This window comes from Hibiscus syriacus, unplaced genomic scaffold, assembly GCF_006381635.1.
Source record: "Hibiscus syriacus cultivar Baekdansim isolate YM2019G1 unplaced genomic scaffold, ASM638163v2 tig00116938_pilon, whole genome shotgun sequence".
Lineage (NCBI taxonomy): Eukaryota > Viridiplantae > Streptophyta > Magnoliopsida > Malvales > Malvaceae > Hibiscus > Hibiscus syriacus.
The window spans coordinates 561,196-585,552 of record NW_024063476.1 but is presented as its reverse complement, the minus strand read 5'-3'; the positions used below and the strand labels follow the sequence as shown (position 1 = coordinate 585,552).

Here is a 24,357-nt window from a genome sequence, read left to right as displayed (position 1 = left end):
TCTCTTGACCCTTTTTCATACTGCAAAGAGACAAATCTTTCCTTAAAACTTGGTTAGCAACAAAGCTAACGTCGAAAAGTTTTTCACTAACCTTTGATAGTAAACAACAAGCCCCAAAGAAATTCGAACTTCAGGATCATTCTTTGGGAGTTTCCAATTTACTACAACATGATTTTTCTTAAGATCTACTTTTATACCTTATACCGAAACAACATGGCCATAGGAACCATCTCTGCTAACCAAAGTTTCACATTGAATATTTTGGAAAATAAGTTCTTTCCTCGAAGAGTTTTTATATAACTGTCAAAATCTATGTATAACCACATAGATTTATCTTTCTTTTCGCTAATAACACACATACTTCCCAAGATGAAATACTCGAGTTGATAAAACTTTGATCAAACAACTCTTATAATTGAGCCTCTAATTTTCTTGACTCACTTAAGTTATTTAATACTAAATCATAGAAACATGTTTAATACCTTAATAATCATTAACCTTGAATTCCACTTTTCGATATGGAGGTAACTCAATCAATTTACCTAAAAAGACATCTATAAATTCCCATTTTTTGTGAAATTATCAAACAATTTCTACATTAATTACTTGAGTATCTATCACATTAACCATAAAAGCTATATATATATATATATTTCTGACATCCTTTTCCTTCACAATCATTATCGATATCACCTTGTGAGGATTTTACTTTTTCACTAAAACTATAGTTTCCATACCATCTGCATCTTTCTGAATTAATCGTCTTTGGAGATATACAACTTATTTTCAATATTATTTTAAATCATCAAATGATAATTTCATCAAATCCACCGAGAACATAGCCTCGAGAATCTTTATTAAATGCTTACTACCTGTCCAAGTCATCTTTGCACCATGACCCACTAGGGTTTACTGCTATCATCTCACTCGAGATTAAGTTAAATAGAATACTTTTATTTTAAAATCTTTCATTTCCTTCTTGAGGAAATTCATGTAACTTTCCAGATCCATTTAAAATATTCTTGAGCAATTGAAACATTTTTCTCTCTTAACTATAAAAGTCTAGTTATCCACATAATTAAATAAGAAGACTTGGCAACTTTGTAGAAATAACCTCATAGCAGTTAATGCAAAAATTACACAAGTAACCATATTTACTCTTATAAACAGTTCAAATTGTTTAATAGATTCCTCCAATGCAGAAACATCGTTAAACACTAGGGCATTCCTTCAACAGAATGGAGGAAAATCCCTATCAGCTTCTACCATTCTACGACATGATACTAAAATCATATCGGATTCTCTTAGGACAATTTTGATCTCGACCTTCTTTTTAATATCATCTACTTTCTTACCTTTGTCCTTAGTTTCTGATATATAGTAGGACATACATAAGAATAACGATAAAGCTAATAAGGAGTGACATCAATCGCCCTCTACTTGACACCATATCAGTAACTTTAACAATCTTAATGACATGTAATCTTTTTTACATTAAAATACATCCAATTTTGGCCGAGAATCGGCAAAACCTGTAGCTATGATACCAATAATGTAACACCCATCTCCCATATACATTTCTGTATACGAGATTTGGATGTCACCTTACTTTTGAAACAATTTTGTCTTTTGAAAACTCTTAAAAGTTTGTTTCGAAATTTAAATTAAAATATTTTGGCACAACGATAAAACAATCATCGAAATATAATACTAAAATGTCCACTTTATAAAAATTGCTGAGCATTTTTCTTTAAAATTTGATTGCATTCCAACAATTGTTCAAAATAAACATGATTGTCCTACCGTTACTGATGAGAGTCAACCTTAACCGATGATATATACTGCTACAGCTGGACTCCTTATTTAATCTGTCTCCGCTTTTACTTACGTGTAGAAAGAACACACGTTAAATATTTACTTAGTGAGACATAATACAATAAAGATAGCACAATTTATACATAAGTATTTTATAACTATTGAATGATGAATTAAATTTCATAATCCATAAGGACCCGATAAGCCTTTCTCAGTTAAACCATAATTCTTTCATATAATTATTGGAATTATTCTGATTAGACCCAACATACTTATCCTTCTGTATATTTTCCCCCATTATTCTTCCTTTGCCCTTTGTACATTAAATGAGAAATTACTATACATATATTGCATCAAAGTGCCAATTGATCATGTATCTTTTATAATCATCATGGGTGGCACCTTAAATACTGTTAACACACCATTTTGTATTTTCATTTTGGGACATCTTTTCATGCCCATTATGTACTGTTAACGTTTTTCCTTTATGACATCCATCTTACCAATTATGCATTGATGTACATTTTATGTATGTATGTATGTATGTGTATATATATAGCATCATTTCATACCACTTATGCACCGTTTATATCAAAATGCATTATAATTCCTTTAGTCTTTTACCCAAAGGCATGTAGCCTTTCATCTAACTTGCATGATTGCCACTTTTCTGCCAAATGCACAGCTAAGCTATTAATATTTTACTTTTCAACATATCATACACTAATAATTAGCATATTATCAATTAACTATTTAATTTCATTATAAATTCTATAGCTTACACCTGTAGTGCCAAAATAGTCTTTCCTCAAACATTTCTATAATTTACATGGGTTGCACACCCACTAACAATACAAAAATTCATAAACTTATTATGAATTTCTTAGTTTTTGAACTAATACACATCATCTATAAAGATTAAATAAGTCTCTATTATTGAAACCAAACTCATTTGATAATTCTTATCATAAACATCCTTAGTATGTCCAACATACCTTTCTTTCTTATATATTTTTTTCTTTTTATTTTTATGTAGTAATTATTCGTTAAATTTCATTTTATTTATGGTATCCTTTCATGCCTAAATACATCATTTCATACATTTTCTTTCATGCCTTAATGCATCCTTTCATGCATTTTATTTATGACATCTTTTCATGCCTTAATGCATCATTTCATACATTTTATTTATGGCATCCTTTCCTGCCTTAATGCATCATTTCATGCCAATAATGAACCCATATACATTATTCTTTTATGCTGATAATGCACCCATATGCATTATTCTTTTAAGCCAATAATGCACCCATATATGTTTTAGCTATGACATCCTTTCATGCCAATAATGCACCCATATACATTATTCTTTTATGCCGATAATGCATCCATATGCATTTCGGTATGACATCCTTTCATGCCAATAATGCACCCATATGCATTATTCTTTTAAGCCGATAATGCACCCATATGCATTTTAACTGTGGCATCCTTTCATGCCAATAATGCGTCCATATGCATTATTCTTTTATGCAGAAAAATGCACCCATATGCATTTGAACTATGACATCATTTTATGCCAATAATGCACCCATATGCATTACTCTAAAACTCATTGATAATACTCTTTCCATATATATAATAAATAACATAGTCAATACTATAGATCATACATTAATTTAAACATTATAATTTGAATCAGTATAAATCTTCTTCATCTCAAATAATTACAATAATGTACTCACCTGGATTGCCTCGCTTTTATATCCAAAAAGTAAAGTTTATCAATCAAGTATTTTTCCTTTTGTTTTTCTTAACTCGGGAGCTTGATTTCGTTCTACTCAAGCATCCATAAAGACACATACAATATCAATTGTTAGTATATTTCCTAACAATTTTACTTAAACATTAGTTAAGAATACATATTATTATATTTTCTATAACAATCTTAGCTTATCTTCACATTTCTGACTCCATAGTATCGATAGCCTACCATGGTATCGATACTATTATACTATGGTACCGATACTCTACTATGGTATCGATACCATTTTTGCATTCTACTTTGAAAAGATATCAATACCTTCCCTTCGGTATTGATACTACCCCTTTGGTATCGATACCGATTGAATCAATATCGATACTACTTAGTATATTCATCCCATTTTAGCCTTAGTATCGATATTGTTCTATCAGTACCGATACCCGTGCCAAGAATTTCCAGTTTTCAACCGGATTATAACCCAAATGGGGTTAAATTTTGTTATAATTACAACATACAATACTATTAAACTCTTCTTTACTTATTCATACCAACTTTCATTCATTTAGTTTCTTAAAACATCTAAAATCTTCCAAGAACATTCAGTTATAAGAATCACACTACTTTTTCTAATATGTTCTTAATCCTATCCAATGCTTCCAATCTCTCATTTACATCTTTGACAAGTCAAATCTACCAATAAATATCTATAAACACTCATATATTAACATATCATTTCAAAACTCATTTTCTTAAAACTCTAATATTTCATCCATACATTTGTTTTAATCCTATTTAACCTTCCCTTTAGCTTACATATCACTTAAGGTTGTAAAAACAACCCAAAAATCAAAGGAAAAACTGATTAAATTGAATTTTACCTTTGGGCTATGGAGGGTAGTCCTTGCACGGGAAGAAAAAGAGGAGAAGAGATAACTCTCTTTGTTTTTACTTTCCTCTTTTCTTCACACAATCCCTAATAAAGATAAATTTTAAATTCATTTCTCTTTAAAAGACTAAAATACCCTATATATTCATCTTTTGCTACAATTTAATCCAAAACACTATTTTAAATCATTTTCTTATTATTTACCATTTATTCAAATAAGTCTTCCAATTTCAAATCTTTTCAATATAGTCCCTGACCTGATATTTGGGGTATTATAGTTCTAATGAAATATTGGATGTTTAGATGTGTTAAAGGGATATATGTTGAAAAGAGAGTAAAATGAGGAATTTAGCAAAGTTTTGGAAAATTTTCTGGTAAAATGAGTAAATTCTAGGCAAGGGGTATCAGTACTAGAAGAATAGTACCAATACTTCAAGGAAAAAAAATAGGTGATGTCTTGGTCTGGATATTGATACTGGATGAACAATATCGATACCATAAGGAAAAAAGAGATGAATTCTTTAAGGAGTATCGATACCGAAAGAGTAGTAACAATACTAGGGGTATCGATACCAATGTTTAAATATCGATACCATTTTAAATCAGAATTCTAGAATGTTAAGAGGATACCGATATTGAGGTGTAGTATTGATACCATATTAAGGAAGTATCAGTACTGTAACTTGGGTATCGATATTACTCATATGAAAATTGTGAATTAAGTACTTTGTATAGCTTATGTTATATACGATTGATTATAGTGACTCGAATTAAGATATGCATATCGATTATATGTATTATGTAGATATCGAACGAAAGAAAGTATCAGTCGAGTCAACGGGATAAGATTGATCAAGAGAGAGATAAGTGTATTACTTTGACTAGTGAGGCTAAGGTGAGTGCATACTATTAGGATATATGTATTGCTATAAAGAAACTAGACTTGCGACAAGTCTATTTTCGATATTTTGAATATATGATTGCATGATTAGAAGCATGATCATGACTTTGTACTATGTGAATATGTCTTACTTGCATTACATGTTATGTGGTATGAATTTATGTGATATGCATTATATATCAATAATCTATATGACAAGTTATATGAAACTGAACTAAGTGAAGACATGGGACTAGTATATAAGTGATTATGTGAAACAGTGAGATAAGCTATGTGTTATATGTTATTCTATATGTTATGTAATCTATGTGAACACATGAGAACAAATATGAGATATGTGACATGATCTACGCAATTACATGAACATGAGATATAAACTATGTGACATAACTTACATGATTATTGGTTTATGTGAAATAAGAAATAAGAAATAATATAAATGGTAAAGACCATATTATGTGATATGAGAGCTGGGGGTATAATTGGCATGCCAAGAGTCGAGGGTTCTACGCGCTCCTTCGGGACAATTCTATGTGGTCATTCGGGACATATATGTGGTTCTTCGGGACATTCTATATGGCACTCAGTGCAAATTATACGAGCTGTGGTGACATCATTTGTGCACAACCTCAATGCACTCACATATCTTTAGTTCTTAGAAGTATACCATGGGCTATTAAAAGAGATAACATAAATAAACTTAATGTGATATTATGTGATTTTCTTTGTGAAATGTATTATACGATGATTACTTATGTTAAGTACCAGATTATATGAAAAAAAGGATTAATGATAATAATATTGGTAATGATAAGAATGTTGATGATGATAATGATAGTATATATATATGCATTTTGTTATACGTTATTATTTGTAAATTGCATAATCGTATATGTTCTGATTGATTAATATATATGATGATTCTATAAGTTATGAAAATAAGTAATTACATTTTTCGATATGTCCTTTATGAATTTTTATGTCTCACTAAGTCCTCGACTTAGCATGTGAGTGTTTCACACGTAGGTTTCAAGAAGCCAGAGGAGCAAAGTTAGACAAGTAAGGTCAACTTCTCCTTTCTGAAGATCATATCAGAAACAAATTGAATCATATTTATTTTGTTACACTAAATGTAGTTGACATATAATTAAAGGTTGAATCGTATATGCTCTGATGAGTTTTATGAACAACTTTATTGTATTTATATAAATTATTGAGTTATTATTTTTAATTGAGTTTGAACTTTCTTTATTTACTTTTGATTAAGGGTTTTACTAGTTTTATATAGATAAAAGTTTACATGTTCAACTATTTTAAAAAGTAAGTTGTTTGAAAAGTCAACGTGACACATCAGATTCATATCTGAGTCGGATAAAAGTTGGGGTGCTATATTTAATGGTATCAGAGCTAAGGTTTAGCTGATTCAAGGCTTAAACCGAAATCAAATGAGTTTTAAAAGTATACATGCGAACACAAAGTGAATTTTTTTGATCTGATAGTGCAAATAGTAGATTGTCTTGTTAAAAGAGTTGAATTGTTATGTTATACTAGATGTTTGACCATGAGAGTTTTCGAAGTGAAGCGGAAGACGATAGACTTAAAGGTAGTAGCAATTCACCTGCCCTGGCCAGGCAGGGTGAAGAGCGAACATCTCAGGGAGTGTTTGTATTAGATTAGAGGGTGTTTTTCAGGACGTTGAACGATGTTCTGACGCGTTTTCAACCTCATGCTCCCTCAACTCATAGAATAAATATAGTGAAAGAGTTAAAAGATTTAGGAGCGCCAGAGTTTAAGAGTGACGATGAGGAAGGTCCTGTTGTTGCGGACCATGATATGACGTTAATGTTATAAGGTTTTTACTGATTTGAAGTGGAAAAATTAGATGGAGTATTATTGTTACTACACGTGCAAGCTAGAGTATGGTAGACAAATGTCACCATGAGAATGTTAAAAGATCAAGAGAAGTGGTCATTTTTTTAGAAGAGTTCAAGAATAAGTACATGGGTAATCAGTTTAAAAGACAAATTAAGCTAGAATTTTTTATTGTGTATGAGTGTGAGTATTATTAAGTTAAGTAGATTTGCTGCTAAGATATTTTCGACTGAAAAGGATATATGTGATTAGTTTTGGAGGGCTTGCGCCCTCGAAAAAAATTGTTAGCTTTGAATCTGTCCTCATTTCAAGAAGTGGTTAATCGTGCTAAAGCTTTAGAGAGAGCTCAGAATGAGAGGTATAGAGAATAAAAATCTCAGATTATTAAGAGAACTGGTGTTTCATCGAGTTAAGCATCATCAAATAGAGGTAGAGATTTTGTTTTTTAACCTCATACTAGGTTTGAATTAGCTGCATCCTCTGCTAGAGAATCAAATATGATGAGAGCCAGACACACTCAAGTAGTAGGGTCTGATGATGGAAGAACAACTAAGAATGGTTAATTGATAAAAAATTAAGTTTAAAGATAAACATTGTGAATTGGATTATAAACTCCGTTAGAAATTATGTAACTTAAATTAAAAGAAGTATTTTAAATGCTCGAGGTGAGTATATGAATCTTGTACTTAATGAATCAAGTGGAGAAAATACAAGTATAAGAAATGATAAAGAATAAGATTTTGTTTAAGTAGTGTTGACTATCAAGATTATGAAGATGTGATAAAGATTGGTAATTAGAGATGATTATAAGTGATACGAAGAGTACTGAAGCATGAAGAAAAATATATGATTTATGTTGCAAGGAGATTTTGATTTGTGGAGGAATAAATATATAAAGAAATTAAATAATTGAGTTTAAAGGATCATGTATGACAAGGGTTATATTGAAGTGTAGATTATAAGTTGATATAGAAGTAATGAAATTTTCAATTCTCAGTGGTAACGAGAAAGAGTTGTTATGAATTTTGTATAAGAATTTATGTGGAGATTAAATTTGGACGTTTATGAAGAATGGATTAAGTTATAACCCTTTATTTTAATGAGGTGAATGTTCCTTGGAAAAGTACGTAAGATTATAGGAAAAGATTGTTTGATTTTTTAAAGTACATGTTTTGATTATATCTGATGAAGGTTTAAGGTTACCTTAAAGTTGTGGAAATCTTTGAATAAGGTCTTAGGAATTCGAATTCACTGTAATATTTATATCCATGCATAGACAGATAGTTAGTTTATGCAAATTATTCAAGTTTTGCAAAGGTTATGTAAAGGTGAGTTGATTAGAGTTTAAAAGATCGGAAGAAAAATGCCATAATAAGTTAACCAAGTATGATATAGATTTGTTTAAGGTTATGTTTATTGGCCATGTAAATGTAATCGAAGAGATAAGGATTATATTTCTCTATAATCAAGTTGTTAAAGATAAACATGTTACTTTTGAGACGATAAAAAGAATATATGTATTGTAATGCGGATAAAGGTGGTACAAGAATAAAAGTTTGGTTAATGTTGCAAAGCAATTAGAGAATGATGAAATAAATCAATTAACTCATGATTTTGAGTTGGCAATGATTGGGGTTACTATATTGATATAACAATATTATCTATATGACGAGTGGCATTATATTGATGCGGATTTCTAAAGGTTAAAAGTAGGTGTAGAATCGAAAGAGTGAAAAGATAGGCAATGGATGTAATTCCTTGGAAATTGAATACAAGTTATTAATTGCAACCACCAGAGGTTAAAGTAATGATTGATGTTCCAAAAGTGAAAGATGAAAAGTTCTTATGGGGAGAGTTAAAAGCTTAAAGTTGGATAAATGTTAATATGCCACTGAAAGAGTATCATTGAGTTTATTCTAATGAGCGCTATGTCAACAAGTTAGGGAAGATATCAAGATAATTTTAAGTGAAGTTTGGGTAAAAGTAATGTGGGACACCATTAAGTTGATTTGAACTGAAAGAGTGGAGATTAATTAAGTTAGTTGTTGATTAATAATAAGTTATACACTGATTGAAGATAAAGTGTATTTCAAAGTTTTTTTCAAAAAAAGATTTTCTATTTTATATGTAAAGTATAGCTTAGTCATAGATTCTTTGGACCTTATGAGAACTTAATGAGAGATTGATTAGTAGTTTATTAGGAAGTGTTGATGTCGGAATGGAAAAGATTAACAATACATTTTTCGATACTTAAAAGATATTGAATAAATCATTTTTCACATCATAGCATCGGAAGAAATAGAAGTTTGATATGACTTGATCTACGAGGAAGAACAGATGCAAATTTTGGTATACGGAGTTAAACAACTTAGGAATAAGAAAATGCCATTTGTCAAAGTTTTGTGGAAAAATCATAAATTACTGGAAGCAGCATGGGAATGCGAATAAGATAGGTGTAGACAACTTCCACATCTCTTTGTGCAATGAAAATTCGAGGACAAATTTTCTTAAGGGGGAGATTTGTAACATCCCAAAAATCAGGCTAGTGATCAAAGTGTAAGATTTTAAAACTTTGTGTCTAATTTTGGAAAAATTAAAAAATATAGTGAGTTAATTTGAAATTATTGATGTAGGTTGATTTGTAAAGTTTGAAAGAGGAAGTGGCATAATAATCATTTAGCAAGGAAATGAATTTAAAACTCGTTTGTGGTATATTATATATACACGTGGGAATAAGTAAAGAAAGAGTAAAAGAAGATCAAGAAAAAATTTCATCTTTCTTCTTCCTCTTTACCGTGACTCCATAGCTAAGGTAAGATGATCTTAATTTAATGCTTCCTTTCATTTTTAAGTTGATTTTGATTCTTAAGATGATAGGAAAGCTTAAGGAAGTTTAAAGAGAAGTAAAAACTCAGAGATTTACAAGTTATGTGAGATTGAAAATAAGAGATTTTTAGGTGAATTGTTGAGATAGAGTTTGTAAATGGATTTAGAAGTCATATTTGACTTGTCATCAGTTAGAATAAGAGATCAAAAAGGTTAAAGAGGATTAATAACAAAGTTGAATATTTGATAAGATTTTTAGTTTCAAGTGTTCTAATAAAATATTGGATGTTTAAATGCGTTAAAGTGATATAAGTTGATTTGGATAAGTGTAGTTGAGTCTAAAGTTTTGAAAATAGAGTAAAATAAGGAATTTAGCAAGGTTTTGGGAAATTTTCAGGTAAAATGAGTAAATTCTGGGCAAGGGGTATCAGTACTGGAAGAATAGTACCGATACTTTAAGGAAAAAAATAGGTGATGTCTTGGTCTGGGTATCGATACTGGATGAATAGTATCGATACCATAAGGAAAAAGGGATGAAATCTTTAAGGAGTATCGATACCGAAGGAGTAGTATCGATACTAGGGGTATCGATACCAATGTTTAAGTATCGATACCATTTTAAATTAGAATTCTAGAATGTTAAGAGGGTATCGATACTGAGGTGTAGTATCGATACCACAGTAAGTATCAGTACTATAACTTGGATACCGATACTACTCATATGAAAATTGCGAATTAAGTACTTTGTATAGCTTATGTTATATACAATTGATTATAGTGACTCGAATTAATATATTCATATCGATTATATGTATTGTGTAGATATCGAACGAAAACATGTATCGGTCGAGTCAATGGGATAAGATTTATCAAGAGAGAGATATGTGTATTGCTTTGACTAGTAAGGCTAAGGTGAGTGCATACTATTAGGATATATGTATTGCTATACGGAAACTAGACTTGCGACAAGTCTATTTTTCGATATTTTGAATATACGATTGCATGAGTAGAAGCATGATCATGACTTACTACTATGTGAATATGTCTTGCTTGCCTTACATGTTATGTGGTATGAATTTATGTGATATGCATTATATAGAAATAATCTATGTGACAAGTTATGTGAAACTAAACTAAGTGAAGACATGGGACTAGTATATAAGTGATTATGTGAAACGGTGAGATAAGCTATGTGTTATATGTTATTCTATATGTTATGTGATTTATGTGAACATATGATAACAAGATATGAGATATGTGACATGATCTACGCAATTACATGAACATGAGATATAAGCTATGTGACATAACCTACATGATTATTGGTTTATATGAAATAAGAAATAAGAAATAATATAAATTGTAAAGCCCATAATATGTGATATGAGATCTGGGGGTATAATTGGTATGCCAAGAATCGAGGGTTTTATGCTGTCCTTGGGGACAATTCTACGTGGTTCTTCGGGATATATATATGTGGTCCTTCGAGACATTCTATATGGCACTCAGTGCAAATTATACGAGTTTTGGTGACAACTTTTGTGCCAACCTCAATGCACTCACATATTTTTAGTTCTCAGAAGTGTACCATGGGCTATTAAAAGAGATAGCATAAATAAACTGAATGTGATGTTATGTGATTTTCTTTGTGAAATGTATCTTATGATGATTACTTATGTTAAGTACCAGATTATATGGAAAAAAGGATTAATGATAATAATATTGGCAAAGATAAGAATGTTGATGATGATAATGATAGTATATATATATATATATATATATATATATATATATATGCATTTTGTTATATGTTATTGTTGGTAAATTGCATGATAGTATATGTTCTGATTGATTAATATATATGATGATTCTTTAAGTTATGAAAATAGGTAATTACATGTTTCAGTATGTCCTTTTATGAATTTTTATGCCTCACTAAGTCCTCGACTTAGCGTGTGAGTGTTTCACATGTAGGTTCCGAGAAGTCAGAGGAGCAAAGTTAGACAAGTAAGGTCAGCTTCTCCTTTCCGAAGATCAGATCAAAAAAAATTGAATCGTATTTATTTGGTTACACTGAATGTAGTTGGCATATAACTAAAGGTTGAATAGTATATGCTCTGATCAGTTTTATGAACAACTTTATTGTATTTATATAAATTATTGAGTTTTTTTTTATTTTAAATTGAGTTTGAACTTCCTTTATTTACTTTTGATTAAGGGTTTCACCAGTTTTATATAGATAAAAGTTTACATGTTCAACTATTTTAAAAAGTAAGTGTTTGAAAAGTCAATGTGAAACATTGGATTCGTATCTGGGTCGCATAAGGGTTAGGGGTGTTACACATGCAAAGGTTTTACGTCACATGCATGACCCGAGCATGGTTGAGGTGTGTGATCTCACCACTGAAGGTTTACATGTTGTAGTTGATAATGGTTGGAGTGATTTTGTAAAAAGGGACCCCACCAACTTGGTTAATAAGCTTATGCATCATAGCCTTTATTATTCATTCTGATTACTAATTGAATTTTTAGGTCATTACAACAAGGTTACGTCAAGATTAACATTGATGATGTTTTTGAAGTGGTTATTTGTAATACCCATTTCCCGTATACGTTCCCGTACACAAGTCACAAGTGTCACATGACTTTTAAAAACTTTTTCTTATTTATAAACCCATAAAATTTTGTTTCGAAATTAAAAAAAAATTTAATATAAGGTAAAGCATTCGTTGTAAACCGTTACAAAGTTATAACTTAAATACATTACAAAGCATTTTTTCTTAGATTCATATATATGCCATCTAATTACAAAAAGAAGACCTGATTGTCTTATAGTTACTGATGAGTCAACCTTGGATTGATGTTCTCTGTTGCACTCTATTGGGATTTTCGGAAGCTCGATTCGACAACCGAAACGGTTTACAAAGAGGGGTCAGAACGGTTTTTGAGTTTAGGGAGTAAGGAGATTGAAAGATAGAAAATTACACAATGATTTAGAGTGGTTCGACTTTCTAAACCAAAGTCTACGTCCACTACCTTAGCTCCTCACCAAGGATTTTCCAACAAATTCACTAATTTGTTCTTTCTTTTGAGGACAAAGAGATAACTTTACAACTCCCTAGTTTTTCCAGGCTAAACTATAACCTTTCCCTAGATTTTACACGGGATAAGCTAGAACCTTTCCCCTTTACAAAAGGATAAAATAAGTAAACAAGAAAACCTCTCTAAGGTAGGTGTTTACAAGATTGAGCTCACAAGAACAAAATATTTACAAGAGAATGATGAAATAAGATTGAAAAACTCTTCTCTTGTGTTTGATTGCTTGGATAGTTGTTCTCTTTTTTCTTCAAGTGTCCTTAGCTTGTATTTATAGCTTGGAATGTGTTTGATGTTGTATATAGCCGTTGGGGATGTTTTGGAGCTGTTTGGGGATGATTTTTCTACTCAAAAAGGCTGCCCATAACATGGTGCATCGGTGCATCGATACCCCTTCATTAAATTCAAATAAACTAGCCGTTACTAGCCGTTGCAGCCTTGATGCATGGATGCATGGCAGGATGCATCGATGCACAGAAGGATGCATCGATGCACAGAAGGATGCATCGATGCACAGAAGGATGCATCGATGCACTAATTGCATTCGGTGTTTGAGTGCATGGATGCACTGCATGATGCACTAGTGCAGGTGCATGGATGCACTGCAGGGATGCATGGATGCACTACAGGGATGCATGGATGCACTTTGACACCCTTTAGCATTTTTGGCTCAAATCCGATTTTAATGGACTTTGAATTATTTTTGAAACCTTTTAAAACTTTGAATAAATTCAATTAAGTCCAAAAACATTTTGTAAATTCAATTCAAGTCCAAAAACTATTTTGCCTTAAATTGTTATATCAAAACATAGTTCAACAATCTCCCCCTTTTTGATATAACAAAACATTTGAAAATTTGTTTTTGGCAAAACTCCCCCTTAATAAATTGTTTAATGAAAAAGATATCAATTGTTACCAATTGTTGGAAAATATATAAAAATGTTAAGCTCTCCCTTTTTCATTAAGAAATTGAATTTTTCAAACCAAACTTCTCCCCTTTTTGTTATATAAAAAATAATTCAATCTTTGAAGTTCAAAATAACTTTAGAGAGTAAGTAGTAAATTTTACATTTAAAAATCATTTGAAAAATCAAAGCTCCCCCTCAATAAATGCATTCCAAACAAAATTTAGCTTTAGGATCATGACACTTAAACAAAATTAAATTTCAACAAAGAATAACAAACATGTTAGTAGAACATGAAATTCAATGCATCCAAGTCTAAAATACTTTATGCAATATCAATTATTGAATTAAGTGCATATGCATAAAGTTTTCCAAAAATGTTATGCATTTGAAAATTTTGATATCAATTGTTAGAGAGATATTATTTTCATTTAAACCACATGCATAAACATTTAAATTTAGGTCAAAAATTTATAAAATCAAAACATTTGAGAAGTTGATATCAATTGTTAGAGAGATATCATTTGCATTAAAAACCAATTTGACCAAAATTTTATTATGATGAACTAAAAATTCTGAAAAATCGTTACAACTTTAAAATGTTCATCATAATCATCTTTTCAACATACATGAGATTAAACAATGATGCATAATCATTTAAAACCAAAACTCATGCATGCTTAAAATCAAATGAGCAACCAAATAACCAAAATTAAAAGCATTAAGTTTAGAGGTTACCCGTTCCTTTTACATGTGTGGCTAGAGCATCTTGAATATCATCACTTTCATCGCCATTGCTCCCACACACCTAAAAGAAACATTTATTTTGATTTTGGTATCCAAATTGCTTTGGATCCTTGGACGTTAGGTTCAATGCCCCTTGTTCCCTTAGGAACCCATACTTGTCTAATTTTAAAATGTTTTCCTTTCTTTAAAGGATAAGTATGTTCCAAATGACCATAAAAATGACAATGTGAGCATTTTTCCATTTTTAAACATAATAGGTTATTTTTAGAAATTAATTCTTTTTCTTTTGTTAAGCCTTCAAGCTTAACTTCTAACTCAAAATTTTTCTTTTCTAAATCATTTATTTTGATTTTTGAAAGCTCTAAATCATTTTTCAAAATTTCATTTTGATTTTCAAAATCAACTTTTGCTTTCAAAATCAAATTATCTTTATTTTTGAGTTTTGAAATTAATTTCGTATATTTAGAATTCATGGTCTCAAGTCCCAAATACAACCTATTATAAGCATCTTGTAACTCATCAAAAGTAAATGAATTAAATTCATTTGAGTTAGAAGATACCTCGAATTCTTCTTGAGTGGCCATGAGGCATAGGTTGACTACTTCATCTTCATCATTTGAATCATCTTCATCACTCCAAGATGCAACAAATGCCTTTTTCCCCTTTTTCTTTAGAAGATTACATTCATACTTGACATGCCCCTTTCTTTGACAATTGAAACATATCGAGGGACTCTTCTTTTTGGTTGATTCATGTTTCACTTCCTTGGAAATCATGAATCTCTTGAGTTCCTTCAAGAGCTTGACCATCTCTTCTTCTTGTTCATCATCGTCTTCATCCACCTCATCACTTGAATCTTGATAGCTTTCATTGGTGGATTTGAAGGCAATGCCTACCTCATCCTTCTTGTTTTTCTTGTTTTTCTTCTCTTCCCTTTCTTCATCTTCCTTCACCATCATCTCATGAGTGAAAAGGGAACCAATTAGCTCGTTGAGAGTGAGAGACTTTAAGTTTCTTGCTTCGATAATGGTCGTCTTCTTCGATTGCCACTCCTTTGGAAGAGAGTAGATCATCTTCCTCATAAGTTTCTCATTAGGGATTACTTATCCATATCCCTTGAGACCGTTGACAATCACAGAAAATCTATCCGTCATAGCTTTGATGTCTTAATCGGGTTTCAGCTTGAAGTTCTTGTAGCTATGGTTGAGAAGACTTTTGTTTGATTCCCTCACTTCGTCGGTTCCTTCATGAGTGACTTGGAGCTTATCCAAAATCTCTTTGGCACTGGAACAAGATGAGATTCTTCCATATTCATTTGGGCCTAAAGCACATAATGGAATATGTATAGCCTTAGAGTTAAGCTGGAAATTTTTCTGCTCTTCTCTACTCCAATCGTTGTACTTGCCGGGTGAAGAGGAGTAACCGTCCATGATTGAGTTCCAAGCTCCTAGATTGTAGGATTGAATAAAGTACATCATCTTATTCTTCCAATGTGTATAATTTGCTCCATTGAAGAAGGGTGGCTTGTTGACCGGTTGTGAATCTATTATAGGATATTCTTCAAGATAATAAGCACCGGAGGAAAAAGTCATTTCTTTGTTGGTTGTATCGGGAATTGGTAGAGCTTCTTCGAGGATCGTCTCAAGGTGGTTAAACCTTCTTAACGAGTTTCTAAACCAAAGTCTACGTCCACTACCTTAGCTCCTCACCAAGGATTTTCCAACAAATTCACTAATTTGTTCTTTCTTTTGAGGACAAAGAGATAACCTTACAACTCCCTAGTTTTTCCGGGCTAAACTAGAACCTTTCCCTAGCTTTTACACGGGATAAGCTAGAACATTTCCCCTTTACAAAAGGATAAAATAAGTAAACAAGAAAACCTCTCTAAGGTAGGTGTTTACAAGATTGAGCTCACAAGAACAAAATATTTACAAGAGAATGATGAAATAAGATTGAAAAACTCTTCTCTTATGTTTGATTGCTTGGATAGTTGTTCTCTTTTTTCTTCAAGTGTCCTTAGCTTGTATTTATAGCTTGGAATGTGTTTGATGTTGTATATAGCCGTTGGGGATGTTTTGGAGCCGTTTGGGGATGATTTTTCTACTCAAAAAGGCTGCCCATAACATGGTGCATCGGTGCACTATCATGGTGCATCGATACCCCTTCATTAAATTCAAATAAACTAGCGTTACTAGCCGTTGCAGCCTTGATGCATGGATGCATGGCAGGATGCATCGATGCATAGAAAGATGCATCGATGCACTAATTGCATTCGGTGTTTGAGTGCATGGATGCACTGCATGATGCATTGATGCACTAGTGCAGGTGCATGGATGCATTGCAGGGATGCATGGATGCACTTTGACACCCTTTAGCATTTTGGCTCAAATATGATTTTAATGGACTTTGAATTATTTTTGAAACCTTTTAAAACTTTGAATAAATTCAATTAAGTCCAAAAACATTTTGTAAATTCAATTCAAGTCCAAAAACCATTTTGCCTTAAATTGTTATATCAAAACATAGTTCAACACACTCCTTACTCTGCTAGTCTTTGCTTTTCCCTACGCGTGAAATCAACACACATTAAGTATTTACTTTGTGAGGCATAATAATGTAATTGAATTGAAATTCATACATAATCATATCATAGCTATTGAAATACGAACTAATTCGTATACTTCATAAAAATCAGTTAATCATCTCAATTAAACTCAGGTTTCTTTCATATAGTCATCAAAATTATTCTTAGTATGCCTAACATACTTATTTTTCTGTATTTTGTTCCCAATTATACTTTATTTTTCCCAATATAGGTTAAATGATAATGTAAAGTACATGCATTGCACCAAAGTGCCAAAATGGTCATTCACCTTTTATGAATACCATGAGTGACACCTTTTATGCCAATAATGCACCGTTATGCATTTTCATTAGTGGCACCTTTTATGCCGATAATGCACCGTTATGCATTTCCCTTTATGACACATTTTATGCCAATAATGCACCGTTATGCATTTTCATTTATGACACCTTTTATGCCGATAATGCACCACTATGCATTTTTTTATGTATGGCACCTTTTATGTCGATAATGCGCCGTTATGCATTTTCATTTATTTTGGTAACATCGATAACCATTGCACAACATTAACATTCATCCATTCATTTATAGTAGTTCATACTCTAAAACTTAGTCATAATATCATTTTTATATACATTATGAAAATATACCAAAATGTTGTAAAACATACATTTAACAAAACATTCGATGTTGACTCATCGCGAGTCTTCATCCTTTCAAACAAGTACAATAAATGCACTCACTTGATAAGCCTCACTAGTATGCTGCAATGATGTCCAACTATTCGACAACTTTATCTTTGCCCTTTTTCTTGCTTGACTCATGAGCTTGGTTATGATCTTTGGCTATAGAGAAAACGAGCACACGGAAAGAAGGAGAAGAGAATATACTTAGCTTCTTTTTCAACTTTCCCCTTTTTCCCTTCTTAAATACCCTAATTAAAATGTATTTTAAATCCATTTCCCTCTAAAGGACCAAAATACCCTTTAATTCTTACATTCTTACTAATTGGTCATAAAAACATTTTCCTAAATCATTTTCTTATACTTTACCATTTATTCAATTTAATCCTCCAACTTTTTAGATCTTTTCAATTAGTCACTGACCTGATATTTGGGGTATTACATTATTGGTGGTAGTGCAATGCATTAGTAGGGTGATTTGCATGAGATAGTAAGAGACTAGTTCTAACAAGCCGTGCAAAGGTTTTACGTCGCATGCATGACTTGAGCGTGGTTGAGGTTCGTGCTCTCACTACTGAAGGTTTACATGTTGCACTTGATAATGGTTAAAGTGTTTTTGTAAAAAGAGAAGCCGTCAACTTGGTTAATAAGCTTATGCCTCATGGCCTTCATTATTCATTTTGATTACTAACTGCATTTTTGGGGTATTACAACGAGGTTCTGTTAAGATTAACGTTGATGATGTTTTTGAAGTGGCTATTGGTGGTGGTGCAGTGCAGCAGTAGGATGATTTGCATGAGATAGTAAGAGATTAGTTCTAACAATCCATGCAAAGGTTTTATGTCGTGTGCATGACTCGAGCGTGGTTGAGGTGTGTGCTCTCACTACTGAAGGTTTACATGTTGCATTTGATAATGGTTGGAGTGTTTTTGTAAAAAGGGATTTCATCAACTTGGTTAATAAGCTTATGCATCATGGTGAGGACTAGGGCTGTAAATGAGACGAGCCGAAACGAGTTATTTGATACTCGACTCGAAAAAATCACGAGAAACTCCAAAAATAATATATTAAAATTATATTTTTAAAAAATTAAATTATTAATAATATTAACATTATTTTTCTATCTACTGAAGGGCTATAAGATAAGATACAGTTGTTGTACTACTTGACTGGTAAGAAAAAGCTTACGTAAGAACTGGAAGAGTCTTGTATGTATGATAACCCTCTCTTCCGCTATTGGTGGACTGTTGCACAGAAAGGCCGACAGAAACAACGTTTCTTAACGCGCTTTTCAAGTGCTTAGCTTCTGCTAGCGGCGGGCGGTAACATGTTAATCTTAGATGACGACCACCTACTGTAGTGATTGCACTGGTTAATATTACAATATAATTTTTTATTCTTTACTTATTTATTTTATTATTATTTAGTCAGTGTTAACGATTTCATCTTATAGTTTATGTTTAACCAAGAAAGTAAAATTACGAAACTTTTCTTATAATATAACATGTTTAACTTTTAAAATCGGATTAATTTAAACATCATAAAAACTCGATTAATTTATATATAAAAGTTAAGAATTTATATGATGATGTTTCAATTAAATTTGATGATAAATTTAAATAAATATATTTAATTTAATTTTAAAAAAGTTAAATAAAATTTAGATAAAAAATACAATTTATCAACTTCACAAACTTAAAAAAATTGATTCACTCAATCCAATAGGATCATGCCAATAAAAAAAACTAAAAAATCCAAAACCTTGGCCTTCTTTTGTTTTGTTTTTCTCTTTTTCAATCAAACCATGACAATATTGTAAAATGAATAATATGGGAGCAAAAGGCAAAAGGAAAAGTACTTTTGATTTACAACTCACATCAGCATTAATCATGATTAGGGGGTTTTTGATCGGCTAAACAATTCATGAGTTGTTTAAAATTGATTTAGATTAATTAGAATTTGATTTCAATTTGAGATGATCTTAATGAATTAAATCGAGTAAAATTCAACTCGATTCTATAAGTTTACAAGTCGTTTGTTAATATTTTTTTATAATTTTATAATAATTACCTTAGAAAATTACTCCATTAAAGAAGAATTCCTAATTAATAATTATTAATTTTCTAATAAATAAAAAAATTACTAATTAATAATTCTGACTAATTTATTAATTTTCTAATAAAAAATTATTAATTTATTAGATTTTACAAATAGTTAAAAAACTAAAAATTTTAGAGAGTTTAACAAGCAATGAATAAAGTAACGACTCGAATAATAATTTTTTTTAACGAGCATGAGTCAGAATAAAACTTTATCGAACTTAACAAGTCGAATCGAGCAATAATTTTATTTACGAGAGGAATAAAAGTTCATGGGAGACATCCCACCAAAGAAGGCTAGTTGTGGGGAAGGAGTATTATTCCATTCATTTCATACAACTTTTTTGCCCAACACAAAGGGATTCGACAGATAACAAAGAAACAAAACGCAAACACATCAGAAATCCATAACCCTAAATCATTTAATGGTAATTCCTACCAAATCTGCTTGAGATTGTTTTGAAGAACTGGAGTTGAATACACAGCTCGCCATCCTTCTTGTGTAGGGTGAACTGTATCCCAAAAGAATCTCAATTTGGGATTCCAGCAAACTGTGTATTTCTTCACCCCATTTTCATCTACACTCCCGCATGAAAATGCAGCACTCACTCCAGCACAGCATGGCTCGAATGGATTCTCAAATGTTGGACTCACTGCAAAATCAACTGTATTTCATCTTCTGCAAGTAAAAAGGAAGAAGATAAAGATTAAAGGGAGTCACCTTGTCGAGCTTGTTTCTGATTGAAAACGTCCCAAAAGGCATTGTATATGTCAAGGACGAAGAAAGAGGAGCTGTTGGTTTGTTTGTCCAGATCGTTCACTGCTTGAACCAAGAGCTGGTTATGGAGTTCGACGAGCATGTTTTCAGTTCCGTTGCACTGTTCGAAGGCGAAGAGAGCAGTGCTTCGAGGGAGGCACCCCAATGGTTGCAATGCGCTCACGGCTATTTTCCTCACTCCCGAGTCATGAATCCGTTTCAAGTTCACCTTCAGTTGATTCACTACGCTTCCAATGAAGGCTGGAAAACCCTGATAATTCATATCATTTTGGCCCTTACTATTATCCTTTGGAGTATTTTGAACCCTCTATTTTATTTTTGAACAAAAACAGATCTCTAATATTTACTTGGATTATCACTTTGACTCGTATTATTTTTTGTGAGCATTTTGGTCTTTAATGTTTAATTTTAGAGTAAAAAGATATCTACTCTATAATGTTAACAGTTTGTTAATTAATAATTTTCATCTATAAGAATCTTTTTCCCCAAAATAAAATATTAGAGGTCAAAATGATTTAAAAAATAAAGACTAAAATGATTATCTAGTCAAACAAACAACATAAATTTTAAATTAAATTTAAATTGACTCCCTTTGGTTTGGGACGGATTTATGAAATTCTTGTTTGTTTTAAGAGGTTCAAGTGACTATATACTCTTAATGTTTGACTAGATAATCACTTTGGTCCTTATTTTTTGAGCATTTTGACCCCTCAATTTTTATTTTGACAAAAAAGACCCTTTATAGATAAAATTTGTTAGTTAACAAATTGTTAATGCCATAGAGTAGATATATTTTTGTTCTAAAAAGAAACGTTGAATACCAAAATGCTCTAAAAAAAAGAATAAGAGTCTTTTTATTGTCGGTTATCTTCCCCAAAAAAATTAAATTTCTGTGTTTTTTATGTTTTCGATTGAAAAATATTTTTACTCCTAAAATTTTATAAGATTGTCATTCCTTAGAATTTCATAAATTCGTCTCCCTAACATAAATTTTTGCGATCCTCCCGGTGTATATGTATGTATGAATGTATGCGTATGTATGCATGCAAAGGGCTTTTATTACCGCAGCAGAGCCGTTGGTGGCAAGGTAATTAGAGTAGTCATTGCCTGCAAGGCTGACAAGTGCGACAGAAGTTTTCAGGGACCTCTTGGAGTAGACCGAGTCATTGAGAAGCTGCTGCAGGAAATCGATCTGTGTGCTCATATTTGGCTCAGGAACTAAAGTGTCGAACACACCAGTTCCACCGTAAGCGAAGTTCATCCCATACTTCACCCTTCCGGCCAGTTGTTTCCTCCATCTGTAGGGTATTGGTGTCTTAACTCTCAAGTACCCGGCTGCTCATCGGAAAAACAAGGCAGTGAATTGTTTGGTAATTGAAAAAAGACAAACAGATATGTATTCGCCAGTAAAACTGAGTAATGGCAATGGCCGGAAAGCACTATAATAGTAGACTTTATGGGATTATGAATTAGATACATTGAAAAATTATCAAAGTTTCTTTTAGATTTGATGAACTTGGCAAAGAAATTGTGAACTGTACTCTATTTCCTTGGGGAAAAATGCTGCCAAGACAGCCCCTTGTGGCCTTGTTGTCATGAGTTGTAATGAAATGAAAAAATAAAAATAAAGGGTAAAGTTAAAGGTGCAAAATATAAATCATTGCATCCATTGATAAGGAGCCAAAGCTAATAGCAAACCCGCCACCCAAGAAGAAAAGCAAACCCATTACTTGTATAAAAAAGAAAGAGAGGTAAAGTACGTATTTACTCATATATCTATTGTCACTGTTAATTTTTATTTTTAAAAAGTATATCAAACATTATATTTTAATTTTATTTTCATCATTTATTATTAGTTAAAAATGTACACATATGTTAAAGTATACACAAATTTAAATTTATTTATGCTCACACCATACAAATAACTTGTGTGGTTAATATATATGTGTCTATCTTAAAAAATAATATTTCAGGATTTATCATTATTCATCGTTAAAAAATAAACAAAATTAGTGATGTGATAATTTTTTTATTTTTTCAATGACAACGTGTTATTATCTTGTGTTATTATCTTATGGTGATGTGTAAACATCACTATTAATTTTTTCAATTACGGGTGACCAAAATAGAACTAAAACATAAAATTAGTTATGATTTTGAAAAAATAAGTGATCAAAACATAACTGTAAGAATAAGTAAGTGACTAAATATGTAATTTACCCGAAGAAAGAGCAAAAGCTAAAGCAAAAGCATGAAAAAAAACACCATCATCGTCATCGATCGTAAAAAGGAGAGAATGATACCGACGTAATCGGTGAGAACACGACCGTCAGAGAAGCGGCCAGCAGGTTTCCCAGGAAATGTGATACCGTAAGGGATTTTCCAAGAACTTGCCAAGGTTTTCTTGTTGTTCCCTGTGTCGGCGTAGGAATCCCCGAAAACAAACATCATCTTTGGTCCGAAACCAGAGAGAAACACACTTGAACCTCCGACAACATGTTGCTGATGACCTGTATAGTTCATTTACAACATGGAAAGGAAGACATTAGAAAATTCTTACAGTTCCAACCAACCCATATGATGAAGCGCAGAAAGAGATTTATCGGTTGTTTGCTGTTACCTAAGAAAAGAGAGAAGAAGAAGAAGAAGGAGCAGAGCAGGTTTGGAGTGTCCATGAAAACGGAATTAAGCAGCGAACCAACTGTTAAACAGAACGAGAGGGAAAGGAAAGAAGGATGATGGCTCTAAATGCCTAAGCTTTTGTAGGGTAAAAGAGACTCTCTGCACGTTATAGGCTTTGTATTTAAGAGGTGAGTCGGTGGTTAAAACGAATTTTGTTACTTATTAGTGATTTGGATTCAGGCACTTTAGTACAGGGATGGGGATGCGTCGGGTTGGCCGGTTGGGTGAGTTTTCGGTGAATCCAACCCTATCGAAATTATATACTTTCTACGCAATTTGAATTTGATCTGAAAAATATATACTTTTTACCTGATTTGAACCTGATTTACATTTTTAAGATAAAATTTGAATTCAATCTGACTCGAAATAATATATTTATAAAAAAATATTACTTTTATTTAATAAAAAAATAGAGATTTAATTAAAAATATATATATAGTGGTATTATTATAATTATTTCTAAATATATAAGATAAAATTAAAAAAATTTCGTATCGATCAAAATATATTTTTTACTCTAAAATCGAGCTAAGCCTCTATAGGATCAGATAGGGTCGAAATTTGTCGGTTTCGGTGTTATACCCATCCCTACTTTAGTATACACGAGTGTATAAATTTAAATTTAAATATTTTTATATAAAAATTGGGTTAAATTTTAAGAAAATGTTATATTTTTATATAAATTTACCAAAAAAAATAAATTTAGTTAATCTATATATAT

At 31.6% G+C, this 24,357-nt stretch overlaps 1 protein-coding gene across 2 annotated transcripts in view; it reads right to left on the bottom strand.

Annotated features, from left to right (window-relative positions):
* Window positions 1-23,758, bottom strand: part of LOC120188086 (GDSL esterase/lipase At5g03610-like) — a 28,074-nt gene extending 4,316 nt beyond the window's left edge. Inside the window, exons 1-6 of one of the 2 annotated variants that reach the window (XM_039191616.1) lie at window positions 23,575-23,758; window positions 23,258-23,464; window positions 22,018-22,289; window positions 20,898-21,204; window positions 20,599-20,829; window positions 1,902-1,905 (exon numbers count right to left, since the gene is read on the bottom strand). In XM_039191616.1, coding sequence (XP_039047547.1) covers window positions 20,612-20,829; window positions 20,898-21,204; window positions 22,018-22,289; window positions 23,258-23,464; window positions 23,575-23,629 — 1,059 coding nt within the window. In that variant the 5' untranslated portion in view covers window positions 23,630-23,758 and the 3' untranslated portion in view covers window positions 1,902-1,905; window positions 20,599-20,611. Of the gene's footprint in view, window positions 1-1,901; window positions 1,906-20,410; window positions 20,830-20,897; window positions 21,205-22,017; window positions 22,290-23,257; window positions 23,465-23,574 lie in introns of those variants that run through there. The other variant, XM_039191615.1, reaches the window with a different exon arrangement.
* Between the last annotated feature and the right edge of the window lie 599 nt (window positions 23,759-24,357).